The following is an 18,540-nucleotide window of genomic DNA, read 5'->3' on the forward strand; positions in this document are numbered from 1 at the left end:
AAAAATAAAGGTTTTCAAATATTTACATGCACTGCAAATAATTTTATCAACTTCTTTTTGAGCCTTAAGAAGACTTTTTTTGCAACCTTTAAATTTGTTTAATTACAAAATAATTAGTTTTACTCTCAAACGCAGTATGTTTGATTGAATAAAAAAGACACAAAGAAAACTCCACACTTTTACAGAGGAGGCACCTTTATTAAAAAATCAGTTGTAACCAGAGATGCAGTGTGACTGTTGTTAACGGCTAATTCTAACCCTCACACACACACAACACTTACCGAGGGTAAGACGACTTTCTCAATTTAAACTGCACGATGTAGAGTTAAATATATAAGTCTTTCATCATAAATTTTCAGTGTACAACAATGTACTCATGAGATTTGGAAGGGTTTTTAGGCGTGTGATATTGAATTAATGTTTCAGTTAGTCAGTATGTACCATGGTTTACAGCGCAATGTGATATCATGATGTAGGCTATACATGTGCAATATATATATATATATATATATATTTTTTTTTTTTTTTTTTTTTTTTTAAGAAACAACATGGACATGTATGAAATCAATGCCCTGTAACAGAAAGTCATATTTTTGTTTAGAAACCACAATTTATGTTAAAATATTAATTGTTTGTTAATTTATGACAAACAATTAGAAACTCTGTCTTATTTAAATGAAAATTACAATATTAGTCTATCATATTTCCATGCTAAATTTGATCACTAAATCAATGTCAGTCCTTTCTAAAGCAACACTAAAGAACTTTTCCTCTTCGGTCGCCCTACAGGTTGGAAGCGGAATTGTCCATTACCACTGTCGTAAATAATTTAGCCTATGGTCACACTCGCTGTTTATCCAGCACTGGCTTTGGAATGAACGATGTCCACAGACAAGGTAGAGTTTGTTACATGATTTCATGAAAGTATGATGTATTGTGACATCAGAAACGAAGAAAAACGAAGTAATGACTATTGTAACACTTGATGTAAAGCAAGTCAAATTTGTAGTTTCTTATGTCTCATTCGAACTACAGAAACGCAACCCGGTTTGGCAAACTTGCATAGTATGGTTATAGCAGATTTAGGGCTGCAAAGCGAATCCAGAAGTGCCTTTCACCCTGTTACGACTTGATGAACCACTGATACGATTTTGGAAACATTATTTTAAGGTAAAAAAAGTTATTTAGTGTTGCTTTAAAGCCCAAAAGTTGTTGTCATGGTGAAACCTCCAAACATTTGATATCTCAGTTCAGTTCATCTTTATTAATTTCCCGAAGGCAATTTGGTTGCAGCAAACAAGCATACACATAAAACAGGATCACACACACATACACAAAAATAGGAGAAAAGAGAAAGTACCCAATTAATACATTTACCTAGAATTTAAAAACTTCACAGCTGAGGGGACAAATGAATTTTTAAACCGATTAGTTTTACTAAGCGGAGTTCTATACCGGCTACCAGACGGGAGAAGATAGAACTCAGAATACAAGGGGTGAGAATCATCTAACAAAATGTTCTCGGCTTTACCCAAAGCCTGTCTATGGTATAACTGAGCCATAGTCATCTGCTTCCTCCCTGTTATTTTGTTTCCCTGATTTACCATCCTCTCAATACGGTTTTTATTTTTCACATTCAGAGAGTTGAACCAGCACAACAATGAAAAGGATACAACCGACTCAATATAGGATCTATAAAACATGCACATCAATGTTTTATCCACATTAAATGACCTCAGTTTCCGTAAGCAATACAATATGTTTGGTGTCAGACAAATTCACTAAAATATATTGTCCATTATAGTGAACACAAGTCTATTCCTGGGTCCCAGGAGGATATAATCACCACACCTCTCCTTAGCAAATGCACTTATTACACTGAGCTTTACTGTTAAGGTTTGGACTTTAGACGTTGGAGAACCCATGTGGAGTTGTGGACTCCTCCTACGAGAGGTGGAGGAACAGTCCAGTCTTAACATATTGCAGATTTGCCCGCTGATATTTGAGCTGCTCTAAAGTCCGAGAATATCCCTCACACACATCTGACTACAACATGCACCGACGGTAAGACTTTCTCAATTTAAACATGTTGTTGAGTTTAATAACAGTCTCAGTGGGTTTTTAACATTGAGTTAATGTGTGATTTAGATAGCATGTAGGCTAACCATATTGGAATTGAGAAAATTAATCATGGTTTTTACTACAAATAAAACAAAAACAAAAAACAGCACAAATAACACAAATTAGCCATGTTTTTGCGACAGTAATAGTCTAACCATATTTGTCGTGACGTGTAGCCAATGGTCTGTTGTCTGACAGAAAATATGTATATGATGAAGAATCCAAATTTAAGAATATGTTTAAGATCTGCTGATCTTAATTCCTTACATAACATCACATGAAAAACTAAGGTGAATTACACTGTATTGGGCATACAAGGTGAACATGATGGCATCAATTTACTGATCAGAAGTCAGCTTTAAGTCAGCTGTCTAAACATTGTAATAGTCAGGGGTTTTTTAGTCTTTGATGTTCCAACTTTTCTATTTGTGACCAGAGTTTAATATTGAACTGTCAAAAGAGCTGTCAAAGCATGAGCAGGTGTTCAGGGTGGTCCTTCAAGTTTATAGTGCAGGGATATCACGTTATTGAAAAACAAATTTCGCATATGCTGTGGCTTTTTTTTTTTTTTGACATGGAAAAATATTTTAGACTCACTTTATGGATTTAATACCAGCATGTTCTACTCATGGTTTGCAGATGCTGTTCCATCTGTGTGTTGATGTTGTTAATAGATACAGGTAAGAACACCCTGGTGAAAAAATATATATGTTAAGAATACTTGCAGCCAGACTAATTCAGGATACTTCAAGACTTGAAGTTCAAGTGTGTTAATGATTAGTTAACTTGAAGTGTGCTATTTGAAACAACTCACTTTGTACTAAGTATATTTTAGTTGTATTTAAAGTGTAGTAAAGCATAACTTTTAGTGTACTTTTGTGTGCTAAATTTGAACAACCTTAAATATACTTGGTGCACTTTAAGTATATGCCTGTGTAGTGACTAATTACATGCTTGATTAGTGATATTAAAGTGTACTTTATTTGTGTTACAAGTACATTACAAATTCATTACAAGCATCTTCGAAATATACAAGCCATAGGCTATATCATAAGTATTGTACTTGAGGAAAAAGTATATGCTCAGTAATACCTTTGACTTATTCCAAATACTACAAATTGCACACTTTGTCTTCAATAACAAATGCACATTAATAAACAATTATTACTTGGCTAACCTTAATTAAAAAAATAGTTTTTCAATGCATTTATCATTATGCTGAAAGCAATTTGTGTCCAGGTAATGAAGTGAATTCCAAGCATGAGGAAGTAAACTTAAAAATTACTGTAAAATTTAACTAAAAATATACTACAACTTCAGCATATATAATAATGTATTTTGAAAGTATATTTTCAATGCATTGTTACAATGATCATTTTCAGCACATAGTTAAAAATATACCTAAAATGTATTTTTAAGTGCAAATAAACACACTTTTACACATAATTGTATATTTTATTTTCTTAAATATACTAAAGTACAATTATTTTAAAGTGTGTTAAAAGTTGTATTGTGAAAATAGGTAAAAGTATGATGCTAATGTCATTTTTATATATTTAAAGATAGTAAAACATTTTGTTAGTATATTTGCAATGTACAAATAAAGTATACTTTTTAAATAAAGTAAACAGGCTAGTGTCACTGGGGTCCAAAAGTTGCGACCACTAATAAAAATGGTTTTACTTTGCATTTTTATGATGTAACACTTATTTCATTACATACTGTATTATCTGCAAAACAATTTGAGTTAAAAGTTAGCCTGTATAAACTACATTAATCTGAGAACGTCTTTCCTCTTGCCTCAGTGACAGCAGCACTGGAGCTACATGAACAAAACATGATGATTATGTTCTGAATGATTTGAGATGTCACATGATCAATGGCACTCACTTAGATTTTTTGAAGTAAAAGTTTTGCCTCAAAATGTTTCGACAGCTTTAATTAATGATCAACAATTAAAGATATAACATACTGTTTTAGCCTCTCAGCACAGGTTGGTTGAAGGCGTTGAAGGAGGCTCTGTCGTTTTGCCGTGCAGTGACAGAAGAATTGTACTTGAAGAAAAACAACTGACAGTCTACTGGAGACACAACGACACCAGGAATGTATACGATATTATCCGTGGAGAAGTTTATGTAAAGACACAAGACCCAGCGTACAAGAACAGAGCAGAAGTGTTACCTGAAGAGCTCAAGAACAGCCAGATCTCTCTCAAACTCACCGATCTTCAGCTCTCTGATGGAGGAACGTACATCTGTTTCGTTCCAGCTGTTCCAGTTCATCACAGTACACATCTGGTGGTCAAAGGTGTGTTGTAATAACTATACTTTTGTTCATCAGTTTTAATTTCCATGTGTTTATAATCAAAGTAATCTAAGCTGTGCACTTATTTTGCTCAAATCATAATAACGTGTTTTACAGTAGCCCTACTGTTAGTTTTTACTCCTAATAGTGCTTTGTTTGTGCTTGTTGGTTTGCCTCACAGAAAGATCATGCACAATATGCACAACGGCTCAAATAAGAAGCGCTGGAACAAAAGCAAGGCTGGGAAGTACTCTGCTCCTCCTAATGTCATCTGGATTCCTCCTGCACTTTATTTAAATATGAATTTTGACCGTTCAATGTAAATATTTTATAGTTGAAACCTGTTTATATTTAATCTATGAAGTTTACTATTTAAAAACTGTCTGAATTTAGTATAAATACATATCCCAATCAGAAAGCCTGGATGACGAGAGAGGTCAAGAGACAATGTAACATCGCCTTCAGATCAGGGGATAAAGAACAGTACAGCTCTGCGAGAGCGGACCTGAAGAGGGGATTCAAGGTGGCAAAGGAGGCGTATAAGAGGAGGGTGGAGGACCACCTAGCAGACAATGATCCGTGCAGAGTGTGGCAGGGAATACAACAACTAACTACAAAGGCAGCACTGTCAACAGTACCACCAACACAGACGAGGGCCTCGCTGGCTGAGGAGCTGAACCACTTCTTTGCCAGGTTTGAGGCTGACCGATCTGAAACAGATCTGCTGTCTCCACCAGCCATCACCATCACACTCTCAGTCTGCAGGAACATGAAGTGAGATGTTCACTAAAGACCATCAACCCACGAAAGGCAACTGGAGACCTGACGGGGTGCCGGGCAGAGTCCTTAATTCCTGTGCTGACCAGCTAGCAGGAGTCTTAACCAGAATTATCAACAGCTCCCTGTCACAGGCCACCGTTCCATCAAATCAGCCATCATTATCCCTGTGCCAAAGCCGGTTCCAGAGGACCTTAACAGCTACAGACCAGTTGCATTGACACCAGTTGTAATATGGTACATAAAATCTAGCCTCCCAGCCATCAGTTTGCATACCGGTCAAATAGGTCCACGGAAGGATGCTATCGCCATAACGACGCACGCAGCGCTAAACCATTTGGAACACCCCAACACTGACGTGAGGATGCTCTTTGTGGATTACAGCTCTGCATTCAACACCATCATCCCGGACATCCTCATCAACAAGCTGCTCCACTTGGGCCTCTCCACCCCCATCTGCACTTGGATAAGTGATTTCCTCACCAACCTCTCAAAAGTTGTTCGACTGGGCCATCATCACACTCAGCACAGGAGTACCACAAGGGTGTGTTCTCAGCCCTCTGCTATACTCCCGGTACACCAGCGACTGTTCCCCAGCTCATCCAACAAACACCATCAATCAAATTCGCAGATGACACCACAGTCGTCGGTCATATTGTAGAGGGTGATGAGACACACTATAGGGCTGAGTTTGAGAGGTTGACAGTATGGTGCCATAACAACAACCTCGAGCTCAACACATCAAAGACCAAAGAGCTGATCCTGGACTTTAGGAGGAAGCGGCAGATGGACCCACCGCCACTCCTCATAGGAGGAGCTAGTGTCGAGAGGGTCCACACCTTCAAATTCCTGGGGGTCCATATCACCAATGACCTGTCCTGGACTGTTAACACCACCACCATCATCAAAAGGGCACAGCAGCGTCTCTACTTCCTCAGACTGCTGAAGAGAAACAACCTAAGGGAGACGCTGCTGGTGGCCTTTTATCGCTCTGCCAGAGAGAGCATACTGACGTACTGCATCACAGTGGGTATGCAAGCTGTGGCACAGAAAAAATCCATGCAGAGGGTCATCCACTCTGCAGAAAAAATCATTGGCTGCCCTGTCCCCACACTTGACAGCATTGCCTCATCCCGTTACCTCAGTAGAGCAAAAAACATAATCAAGGACCCCTCTCACCCAGGCCACGAACACTTTCAGTTCCTCCCCTCAGGAAGGCGTCTGATAAGGTCTGTCAGAACCTGCACATCCAGATTCAGAGACATCTTTTCCCCCACAGCCATCACAACTCTAAACACTCACTTACAGAAATAGGACCTTATCATGATGAATGATTATCTTGCCTGTTTTGCACTTTCCAGTATTGAGATTTTTTTTTTTTTAATACTGCCTCTATGTGACCGGTCCTATTATGTGTATGTGTCGGTATGGTTCTGCGTGAAAGTATGACTTGAGTGAGTGTATGAATGTATTCTTCTAAGCAACAGGAGTAGCAATTTAAATTTCGTTTTACAAAGTTTTACAATGACAAATAAAAATCATTCTGATTCTGATAAAGCAGGAAGAAAAATATGAAGGTAAAAGAGTAGCAAAACTCGAGAGCATGTAGATGTGAATTTGAGAAACTTGTACAAAAAATATTTGTATGTGTACACTAAAATTTACACTCACAGCTCCAATTAGTGGAGCGGCTAAGTGCTTATGTTTGGCAGAATCGTTCAGTTTATGATACAAGCGTGAAAATTGGCATGAGTAGTCTCCATGGGTCACTTGACAAGAAAATTGTCCGAGCCACTTGAAATTTCAAGATGGCGGCAATTTTTCAAGATGGCTGACACCTTACTGGAGCAGTTAAGTGATATAGTGGTTTATTCGGTGATACAAGCATGAAAATGGGCATGAGCAGTCTCTGTGGGTCACTTGACAATAAGCCACCTACAGCTACTTGAAATTTCAAGATGGCGGCCATTTTTCAAGATGGCCACCACATTAGTGGAGCAATTAGGCTTAAGAAATAATTTAGTTGGTGATACAAGCATGGAAATTGCCATGAACCTAATTGCTCCACTAAGGTGGTGGCCATCTTGAAAAATGGCCGCCATCTTGAAATTTCAAGTAGCTGTGGGTGGCTTATTGTCTAGTGACCATCAGAGACTGCACATGCCAATTTTCATGTTTGTATCACCAAATAAACCACTATATCACTTAACTGCTCCACTAAGGTGTCGGCCATCTTGAAAAATGGCCGCCATCTTGAAATTTCAAGTAGCTGTGGGTGGCTTATTGTCTAGTGACCATCAGAGACTGCTCATGCCAATTTTCATGCTTGTATCACCAAATAAACCACTATATCACTTAACTGCTCCACTAAGGTGTCGGCCATCTTGAAAAATTTTAAATCTTGAAATTTCAAGTGGCTCGGACAATTTTCTTGTCAAGTGACCCATGGAGACTGCTCATGCCAATTTTCACGCTTGTATCATAAACTGAACGATTATATCACTTAGCCGCTCCACTAAATGGGAAAACCTGTCAAATAAAAATCTGAAGTTGAATGGTGAGATTTGCAAAAGGCGAGAGAGAAAGGGGAGAGGTGGAGGGCGCAAAGGAAGGGAGGACGCTCATATCAAATCACCACACATCTCTTTAGCAAATGCACTTAAAGCTATGGTCTACGATTTCAAAGATTGTTCATTATTAATAACCTCGTTTAGATGCTGGTTATGGTTCTACAGTACAGTCCTAACAATATGAAGAGAAAAAAGAATGAAAAAAATCCATTCACTCTATTGGGTGTACAGCTGCAGAGAAGTTGACCAATGTAAGCTGTCCGGCCGGACAGCTTACATTGGTCAACTGCTCTCATCCAATCCCCCGCTCCTCTTGACGCTCGCGTCTCCACCCCACCGCACCCCACCCCGCCCCCCTCCTGCGTCATGAAATTTCGCGGGCAAGCAGCTGACAGTCTATGGTAGCTAGCAAAGTAGCATCAGCTGAGCAATGGAGAAAAAACAAACCAAAAAAAAACGACGCTGACACGGCTGACTTTTTGTTGAGCAGGTAAGCATTTATTTTTTACTTTTATGGTGTGAGGTGTTACATAATAGCTTTTTATCAGTCTGACAACATGCTTATGCTGCCGGTCGGCATTGGAATGTTAGCCGTTTAGCATCGCCTATCACGGGTCAAAGTGATTATATTTCTTGAAGTGCTTGAATATATTTCAGTATATATTCAGTTTCTGTTCGAGCCGATCGGAATTTGAACAAGATGCGCCAATGTTTACTACCGGTGATCACAGCTTGACTGAGTGACGTTGTTTAGGTCGTTTCCCGGTGGGAGGGATCAGGTAGCACAGAAGGGAGGGGGGTGTGTGTGGAGGGGCGGGATGAGTTTTTTAAAACTTCACAACTGTCTCAGGCTTTCTCGACCGATTTTCAACATCGTAGACTACAGCTTTAACTTTACAGTCTATTACTGCCCCCTGCTGGAATAAATAACATCCTACTCATTACACTGAGCTTTACTGTTAAAGGAACACACCGACTTTTTGGGACTAGCTTATTCACTGTATCCCCCAGAGTTAGATAAGTCGAAGCACTGCTACTACTGCGGAGTGATTTGCTTGCCCCAGAGTATACACATTAATAACCGTCCTGTCCATAGACTTTGACGAATTTAGTGTTTTGTTTTGTTTTTCATTTAAATATAAACGTTACACTGATAGACAGTGGAATGATCTGCACTACCGAATAAAATATCTGTCGATATTCTGTTGGGCTTCACTCAGCCTACAGAAGACTATTTCTTTTTGTGAATCGAAAAATTAAAAATACACACAGTTGGATCAAATGGACAAAGTAACGATATATGAACTACTGTAGAATAGTTATATTCACCGTAGGTTTTTAAATACAGGAGACTGAGTGATACATGTATAAATGTGAATTTATATAAAGTTACATTTAGATATTAACCATATTTAGCCCATTAGACATACCGTATAATCATATGTCCTACATGAAGACAAACACAATTGATCCCTTTTCTAAAATTCCCAGGCCCATTTAAAAGAAAGAGACAATATCGTTGTTCACAAAAAAGTTATTTATTTACATCATTATGAATTAGTTGACTCCCGTAGATGACTCCCCTATGGCTTGCCAGTCTTTACCTGTTTTTCTATCCTCCTGTCAAAGTGTTCCCGCTCACTGATAAAAAAAAGAAGCAAAAGTTGGATAGTGGTAGAAAAAATGGTTATTTGTAAATAATGTCATGTTTGACCATTTATTCCTTTATAGGATCCGTACAGTATCTTATGTCGATGACAGGTCCTCTCCACAGGAACTTTCTCCTCAGCCTCCAAGAGGGACAGATGTCCCACAAAAATCAGGGCACAGATGATGGACCACCAGAGAGAATTCAGATTGATCACACCCCAAATAAGCCAAGCATATTTTTTACAGTTACAGTTTTTTTTAGAACAAAATCAAAAGTGTCTTTTCTATATTAAACACAAAAACTATTCTTTTTAGAGCAATGGTCTCACATTATGGATAAACTATTTGACATTAAAAACGTGACACGTAAAAATGTGAATCTGACACGATGCAGAGCACAGCTAACACACGAGACCTACCTATGGAAAAAGGACATCCATAGTGAACTTGATCTTGTCACTGTGTGTGGGTGTGGGTGTGTGTGTGGCTGTGCTGTCCACAATTGATGTGGTGAATGTGGATTGTGGAATTTGCTCCTGATCTTGAATGTACAACGGCACAGGCTCCATCTTGGTGAAACAAAAAAGGGTCAAGCCACTTTGATTTCTTTTGGCCACTGATGATGGACTGTGCAGAGAAAATTGAAAATGACATTAAAAACATGTCCATGTAGCAATTGGTTTGGAAAGCAGTTTTTTTTTTTTTTTTAAAGAGATGGGTGTTTATAGATTAGACAAGTCTAAAGAGAGAGAGAGATTTTCATAGCTAAAGCAAACACACACCTTTATGAGAGATAAAACTCACATTAAGTCCACATACATTTTTGTCCAAATCAGTAAGCTATTTTAAGAAAAATGTATATTAAGATATAAATTAGATAATTAGATCATCTCATTTATAAGAAACAAATCAAACCAAAATCTACAGTAGGCCTACATTTAAACCATATGGGACCAAAGTTTTTAATGTGGGTTTTATCATATGACGTCGGAAATAATACAAATATGTGAGTGAGTGTGCAGTTCAACTCTTTACTTAGAGAGAGACATACAAATTGTACATACGCCTATTATAAATGTGTCTTTTGTGTTCACACCAAAAAACAAGTTCCAATATCTACTATAATGTTGCTCCAGAAACCATGCAAGGAGCAAACAGGGTCTTACCAGTAGAAGAGGCCATCTCTCGCAAGCTAAAGACAGACAATAAAAATACAATTAATTTTGAAAGTGATTGAGACAGAGCGGGTAGAGAAGACCTACAGGATAGCTAAGTTTGAGCCAGACAGAACATCGACCTGACTGAAGTAGGCTACTTTTATTGTCTCTCGAAATAAATTATAGACCCATCAAGACAACAATAATTTAACATAGCCTACCTCAATTCGTGTCGCTTGTACAGCCTCCCCCTACTGGACGCATCAGGAACAACAGGGGCAGATATCTACCGGTCCAGGTCTGCAGCCTCACCATACTCGTTAGGTTTGGACTTTAGTCGTTGAAGAACCCATGAGGAGTTGTGGACTCCTCCTACGAGAGGTTGAGGAACGGTCCAGTCTCAACGTCTTGCAAAGTTTCCCGCTGTAGGCTATTTGAATCATCTTGTATTTCCACACAGCTGCTCTAGCGTCCGAATATCCCTCACACACTTCTGACTACAACATGCACCGACGGTAAGACCTTCTCAAGTTAAACTGCACGTTGTTGAGCTAAGTTTCAGTGTACAATAATGAGAATCATTTTTATGTGGTATAGCGTTTTGATTTATGATGTCTTTGCAACACAAAGACCATTCATTCACCATTCACGGGTAAAAAACAAACAAAGCAAAAAACCTAATGAAAACTGTGCATGACGCGAGACGTTTGAATGAGACTGCAAACAAGACAAGCCAGTGCACACTTATAACGAAAGTCGTGCAAACGTGCATAGAAAGTTTGCATTTACTATGGCAACGTCGCGGTCTACGCGTTCGCAACATTATAACAAAGTAGAATTATTCATTGTCAATTTTTCATTGATTGTTCGTAATTTGTATTAGTAAGATGTTAGATAATTATATACTTTTTAAATGTTGTTTATCCTTATTATTTATGGGCCTAACAGTAAATTATTAAAATTAACACTGCAATTGTACACTTTGAAGAGTAAAAATGACATAGAAGGTTAACTAATTCAACTTTATTAAAACTGCATATGGTAATCAAATTGGACTTCCAAAAGTCATAGGCTACACGTGCAATATATATATATATATATATTAAAGAAACAAATCTATTCATTGGGACATTTTTGAATGAAAAAAGTCAAAATTCAGTTTCATGGCCTGTTTCAGTTCAACACTCATTGACATTGACATAAAATAAACATATGTATGACTGTGAACTGTAAAAAAGAGTAAATGCTGCACAAAGATTCATAACAAGTCTTCATTTCATTGAGCAAAATAGCTGTCAGTAACTAACATGCTTGGACCAATCAAGTTTACCCTCAACTGTAGACTACAGCCAAGATAGGATGAAAATAAAATATAAAATGATGCACATTTGAAAGAAGATATCGTTGATGATTTTTTTTTTTTTTATGGTTAATGATGACGGAAATATTTTGAATTACTTTTTATGGACTTGACATTGCTCAGCATAATTGTTATTTAAATGTTCTCTTGATTTTCAGATGCTGTTTCTCTATCTGTCAGTACTGTTGATAGATACAGGTAAGAACAGAGCAAATACTGTACAGAAATACTGCTTAGAAACCTTTATGAGTCTTTTGTTTTGAATCAGTGTTTGGGCGCGTGTTTCAAACTACCAAAGTCACGTGATTTCAGTAGATAAGGCAGAGCCGTTGTGGATTAGAGATAAAATGTTAATGGTTAATGAATCATGGAGATTCGGTGAGATCATTGAACAAATATCTATGGGTTTTACTAGATCTCTGATCAATTTTATACATTTGTGGACGTTTTTATTAGACATTAGTATAATTGAAAGGAATAATAGTAGTAGTCTCTTATTGGTTTGTTTAGTTGAGCAATCCATGGAACAAACAAAACAAGCCCTGGGAATTGATAAAAAACACGCATTACACTTGATAATTAATCTTATTAGATGATTAGTCAATAGCATTGGATAGATTTTACTTTCAACAAAACATTTGGAATGGGTTTGTAAAAGGTGTTTTAGCATGTTTGGCCTGAGTATCTGTTGCAAGTACACCGTTGTGACCAGCAGGGGTCGCCAGAGTGTGGTGTTTTGAACACTTCGAAACAGTGAATCATTTTGCAAAGCAATTGGTTAAATTGTTTCGAAGCTTTTCTCCCATCACTATACTGTACAGTAGGGTACTAAGGTTTGAAACCAGTAGTGAAACGTTTTACTTTGCAGTTTAATGATTTAATATGTATTTTTTTTTTTGCTTGCCTTTACAATTTATTTGCAAAACATTTCCAGCATGATTTAAGAAGTTCCAAAGAACATTTTACATTTGAATGAAAGAAAATCTGACTGTATAAAAGGTCACTGATCAATGTAATTCTTTAAGCTATACTTGATTTCGTACCTAGAAATAAAGAAATAATTGTAATAAAATAAAATTTTTGAGAAAAACCCCCAGATTTTCAATGTGGTTTCAGACTTTTGGACCCCGCTGTATAATAATAGTGAACGATTAAATTTATATAAAACTAAAAAAAAGTTGTGTTTTCTAGCTTCTCTGTATCCAGTATTTGGAGGCGTTGAAGGAGGCTCTGTCGTTTTGCCGTGCAGTGACAGAAGAATTGTACTTGAAGAAAAACAACTGACAATCCACTGGAGACACAACGACACCAGGAATGTGTACGATATTATCCGTGGAGAAGTTTATGTAAGAAACCAAGACCCAGCGTACAAGAACAGAGCAGAAGTTTTACCTGAAGAGCTCAAGAAGGGCCAGATCTCTCTCAAACTCACCGATCTTCAGCTCTCCGATAGAGGAACGTACATCTGTTTCGTTCCAGATGTGGGAGTTCATCACAGTACACAACTGGTGGTCAAAGGTGTGTGTTGTAATGCCTCCTAATTTTATACATTTGGAGTTTCTATGTGATTGGAATCTAAACAGAGTCGGTATAAATAGTCAAACATGTTGTACAATATTGTTTTGCATGCCAAATATTGCCAAAATAGTTTTCAATGCATTTAATTTTTCTCCTAATTTTTGCCTCCACAGAACGGCCAGTAAAAGAACACAGAGCAGTTCCAGTAAGAAGCCATGGCACAGAAACAAGCCTGGGAAGAAGTCTGCAACTCCTCCTGTTATCTGGATTCATTCGGCAGTTTATTTGATTCTGCCCGTTCTATTGTTCCATAGATATATATATATGAAGAGTTCAGATGCAAAAGCCTCTAAGTGCCATCTGAAATTTTCTTCTAGAATGGTATTTTTTATCAAGCTTGTATATTTAAGTTCAGTAATTTCACTTAAATAGCAATGAAGATTACCTATTAAAGGACAAGTTCGGTATTTTACACATAAAGCCCTGTTTACAGATCGTTTCTGATGAAATAGAATGGTTAAGATTAAACTTTTGACAGATGCTGCTGTCGCGAGAATTTTAGGTTTATTTCGCTTTCCCCTCCCCCCTCAAGAATGGTAGTCTATGTGCACTGGAACAATCCTTCCTAAAACGCATTAAACTTTCGTTTACAAAGACGTGAAACTCACCGAGTGGTCAGGGGTGTTCACTGATATGCTCATACAAAAATCGCTGCAAAAGATGCTTTCCAACAGGTTTTATCATAGTTTTTGTCCAACTCCATTGACTTGCATTGAATGTGCTGTGTGAGGTACGGTATTTCTTCTTCTGCTTCTTCTGTGTATTCAGTGAAATGCCAGTGGTTTGCTTGCAATTGGCAAATGTGCATTATCGCCACCAACTGGGCTGGAGTGTCTATTATTCAAGCTCTCAACGGAAGAATGTTCGGGTGTGAGACGTTTGGAAAAATAGGTCCACAGTTTTACAACGAATGGTAAAACACCTGTTGGAAAGCATCTTTTGCAGCGATTTTTGTATGAGCATATCAGTGAACACCCCTGACCACTCGGTGAGTTTCATCTCTTGAAAAGAAAGTTCATGAAAGTTTAATGCGTTTTAGGAAGGATTGTTCCAGTGCACATAGACTACCATTCTTGAGGGGGGGGGGGGGGAAGCGAAATAAACCTAAAATTCTCGCAACAGCAGCATCTGTCAAAAGTTTAATCTTAACCGTTCTATTTCATCAGAAACGATCTGTAAACAGGGCTTTATGTGTAAAATACCGAACTTGTCCTTTAATTGTCATTAAAGTGAAATTACTTAACTTAAATATACGCGCTTGATAAAAAATACCATCCTAGAAGAAAATTTCAGATGGCATTTCATATATACATTTTTGTGTTGTGCATTCAAAATGGCAACTACAAAAGGTTTTTTTTTTTTTTTTTTTTTACATTTACTCAGGCATTTTTAATAAAACACCACAGCAAATAATGAATAAATTATTTTTGTGTTCATTAATTTGAGGTTCTGGGTTCATTAATTGATAGTTGATAATTAGGACTATCGATTATGAAGAAAAGGCAGAGATTTATAGATGGTCAGTGATACCTCTGGAGTAAAAATGAAGCCACAAAGAATTATGGGTAAGACACATGAAAAGCACACAAGTTTGCGGCCAGTACAAATTGTATTGTAAGAAAATAATTAGTTTCATTTCTCCAATAAATGCAAAAAAACATCACTGAGGACTGAAAAACAGCGACACTTTTAGGCACATACGGTCCACGCGATGCAAAACAATTGACATCATAGACATCCAGCCGGCATTCGTTCCATACTTTTCAATCAATGACAACATTCAACAGCAGACGTATCGCTTGACTTTAGTATTAAACATAATGGCTTAGCCACTAACTGTATTTAGTCCTACACAAAGCTATTCTGAATAGACATCCACGCAGATCCAAAGTGTCATATCGCTTATCAGAATTAAAAAAAGAGTTCGAGTTATTATGGGAAATTGCATTCGGTTATGGCATTCTGGTCCAAGAGGAAAGTGGCTAGTGCTGCATCTTTCCCCCTCCAGTCAAAACTTGTCCATTGAGTGTTTGTGCAGAACTTTAGGGAGGATCTACAGCTTAAAAGTCTTTTAAGATGAACCAATATTCCTCAAGGTTGAGTTTATTTTTCCTGTTCGTTAAGGACACAAAAAGGTGCAGGACTGTTTTTTTCTTGATGCTAAAAAGTAAAATAAAAAAATCAAGCAACAAACATTGACATGTCAACGTCTGTATGCAGCAAAAATCTGAGTCTTTAAAAAAAAGTCTCTTAAAATCCAATATATTATTAGTATGGAAAAGTGCTAGGTGAGACAATTCTCTTTATCAATCACTATGACCGTGGCAAAGCAGTCACTGTCAATGGCGACAACCAATCGAAGCGCTCTTTCGAGAGCAGGCAAGCTTTGCAACTCAAACCGTGTCGTTTACGAAAGCAAGGTCCGGGTCGGAGAATCGTCGGGAGGAGGTCGGGAGCTCCGGTGTGCTGGAGGTGTTTGAGGACTCGTTGGAGGACGGGAAGAGGAGATCTGCTCCTGCTGTGATGTAGAGGGACTGGATGCTGTCTTTGCGACGGCCGGGATGCTCGCGCCGCTGGACGAGGGTGAGCGACAGGGATTTTCGGGGAGGGAGGGACCGGACAGCCGGGTGGCACAGGACTCCTGGGGGAAGTTTGACCGTTCCCGGGATGATAGGGAGGCGACGCTGGAGCTGAAGCCTGGGAGAAGACAGTGAAGGAAGAGAGGAGCCGTCAGCCCGTGTGCTGCTTCCCTGGGCCAGGACGACAGACTTAGGAAGGCAAGCTGGTTTGGATAATCTTGGCACTACCATTGGTTGTCCTACAATAAGGAGACAGAACCAATCAACCCCCAAAGCAGGAGAAAACCCAATGCAGAACCCAAGACATGCCGCCAACAGTCATTAAAGGAAGATAACATGCAGTGTCTTATTCAACATACACCCTTTCTAAATGTTAACAAAGAAGTATTCATTATTTTAATGAGCTCATTGTTTATGCATTAAATGATTACATTGTTTAAAGCTACACTGTGTAATTTTTTTTTGTTGATTCTTAGCAAAAAACACTTAGTTCTTTCAAAAATATATGTGCTCAATGTATATTTACTTCTTTCAAGTAATAAAGTATTCTCTTAAGTTTATAATCTGCCATTGAAAGTACATACGGGTGAGGGGTTCGAATGCCGGTCGCCATGTTGCCCCTCCATCTTGAAACTACATTAGCCAAAGAGGGACATGCCTGTAAATTCAAGCTTCGCCTTTCGCGCTTTACACTCAGTGACACAGAGACGAATGCGAGGGGGAGATTACTCGCGACTGCCGGCAGATTTGAAAGATTGCTGATGGAGGATCACGCCTATTTTCGAGGACATGTAGCAGAGTCACCAAGGAAGCGAAAGAGAGAATTAAAACGTCAACGCGACAGGCAAATCAGCAAGACCAAAGTCAATACTGGAGTAACTTTTCCCAGATGGAAAGAGCTCATGAGGAGCAAAGATTTTGAAACGGACGCCGAAGTTGCCTGCTTTCTTCTCGACAGGTAATTCAGCCTATTTGTGTAAATTGGAAGTTTTATAGTTGCTTGTCTAACCATAGCATGGTTGTGCATAATGCCAGAACGACCTCTAGTATAACTTGCGTTACTTTTCCTCACGTCAATGGTGAAAAAGTATTGTTTACCTTGTAACATAAATCTGTGCTGCGATGGATCACAGGTGATGAATAGTTTTAAAGGCGCAATTGGACTAAGTCAAACTGGAAGCCATGTTAATCTTGGAATAATACGGCCACCGTAGGAGTTAAAACGCCCTCGAAATTGAAAGGAACAGAAACTAATATTCACTGGGTAGTCATATACAATTTCACTGCTAGATGGGGAAAATATCACACAGTGTAGCTTTAAATTAATACCTTTTTCACTAACTGCGATTTTGTATATGTACATTTCTGAAACACTTAACTCAGACAGTTACCTCTGATAACAGATCACTCTAAAGCCTGGAACACACCAAGCCGACGCCGACGAACTAGCGCTGATGAAAGCCGACTGTGTTGTCGCCTCGCGTCGGGGTAAAAAGCTGCACTTGAACACACCAAGAGAACTACAGCCGACTGTAAATGAGACAACTGTCTATTTCTGCAGATATATTCGTCTATATTCGTCATTCAAAAAGGGAACCGTTTAACGCTTACCGTTTTGAATATCAATCCTGCTAAACACTTTCTTTATTCCTCTCCTCTCGTGTTAATATTGAAATATTCGGCAAGGAACACTCAGGTAAGATGACGTAACATTAGAACAGGCTTCTATCTGTACCGTTTTGACTTCTTTGCTATTATTCTTGTTCACTGACTCGTTCACTAAGCTGAACAGTCAATCAGAGTTCCCTCTTTCACCGACGGCGTTTCAACATGTCGAATTGGCCGGAAAAATGCCGGCGTGGACCAATTTCAGCCGACGGTGCGGACGTACAAAAAATGCCGACCGTCGGCTTGGTGTGCTCCAGGCTTAAATTGTAATTTGGACTCATGCATTTTCTGTAAAGCTGCTTTGAAATGATGTGTATTGTGAAAAGCGCTATACAAATAAATGTGAAGTGAATTGAATCCCGTCACCGCAAACATGCACATAACACCGAAACACTTGGGTTAGAAGAGATCACAACCTGCTACAGAGTGGACGGCACCGCCACCCTCTTTAAATGCGCCAGGAGCATCCCGTCCAGACCTGCGCTACACACAACAGGGACAGGACCCACACATGGGTGACTACTGCAGAGGAGAGAAAAGGAGATTGGACCGAAACGGAGGGAGTCTGTACCTTAATACTGACCTTCCGTGTCCGAACAAACTGCTCGCTCGTCCAGTAGACTCTCAGAGCTGACTGATGCCTCCGAATCAATGTTCTCCTGGTCAGAACCGGGCTGGTCTAGTTCAGGAAGCCTGCAGGCGAGCTCCTCTCTGGAAGACAAACACCATACAAGAGTCATGCAATCTGTCTCGAATGATACAAGTGGTCTTGTGAG

At 38.7% G+C, this 18,540-nt stretch overlaps 2 protein-coding genes across 25 annotated transcripts in view; one reads left to right on the plus strand and one right to left on the minus strand.

The window, feature by feature from the left end:
* Positions 1-2,012: 2,012 nt before the first annotated feature.
* Positions 2,013-13,787, plus strand: LOC307170021 (CD276 antigen homolog). The gene is made up of 4 exons (XM_079890955.1): positions 2,013-2,064; positions 2,761-2,801; positions 13,131-13,457; positions 13,631-13,787. The coding sequence occupies exons 1-4, from the start codon at positions 2,054-2,056 to the stop codon at positions 13,744-13,746; spliced, it is 495 nt and encodes a 164-aa protein (XP_079747081.1). The 5' UTR covers positions 2,013-2,053; the 3' UTR covers positions 13,747-13,787.
* A 1,465-nt stretch (positions 13,788-15,252) lies between these two features.
* LOC307169988 (myosin IXB) overlaps positions 15,253-18,540 on the minus strand; it is a 56,269-nt gene continuing 52,981 nt past the window's right edge. For 10 of the 24 annotated variants that reach the window (XM_079890894.1, XM_079890893.1, XM_079890911.1 and 7 more), the window contains 2 exons: positions 18,348-18,475; positions 15,253-16,335 (listed from right to left, as the gene is read on the minus strand). In XM_079890894.1, the coding sequence (XP_079747020.1) occupies positions 15,911-16,335; positions 18,348-18,475 (553 nt within the window). In that variant the 3' untranslated portion in view covers positions 15,253-15,910. Of the gene's footprint in view, positions 16,336-18,180; positions 18,243-18,335; positions 18,476-18,540 lie in introns of all 24 variants that reach the window. The other 14 variants (XM_079890905.1, XM_079890904.1, XM_079890900.1 and 11 more) reach the window with 7 other exon arrangements.

Source organism: Squalius cephalus, assembly GCF_949319135.1.
Source record: "Squalius cephalus genome assembly, chromosome: 13".
NCBI classification, from domain to species: Eukaryota; Metazoa; Chordata; class Actinopteri; order Cypriniformes; family Leuciscidae; genus Squalius; species Squalius cephalus.

Excerpts from the sequence above, each read along its gene's own strand:
- LOC307170021 (XM_079890955.1), top strand. Across the intron at positions 2,802-13,130 it reads GATGTTGTTAATAGATACAG|CTTCTCTGTATCCAGTATTT; the intron begins GTAAGAACACCC and ends TGTGTTTTCTAG. Across the intron at positions 13,458-13,630 it reads TACACAACTGGTGGTCAAAG|AACGGCCAGTAAAAGAACAC; the intron begins GTGTGTGTTGTA and ends TTGCCTCCACAG.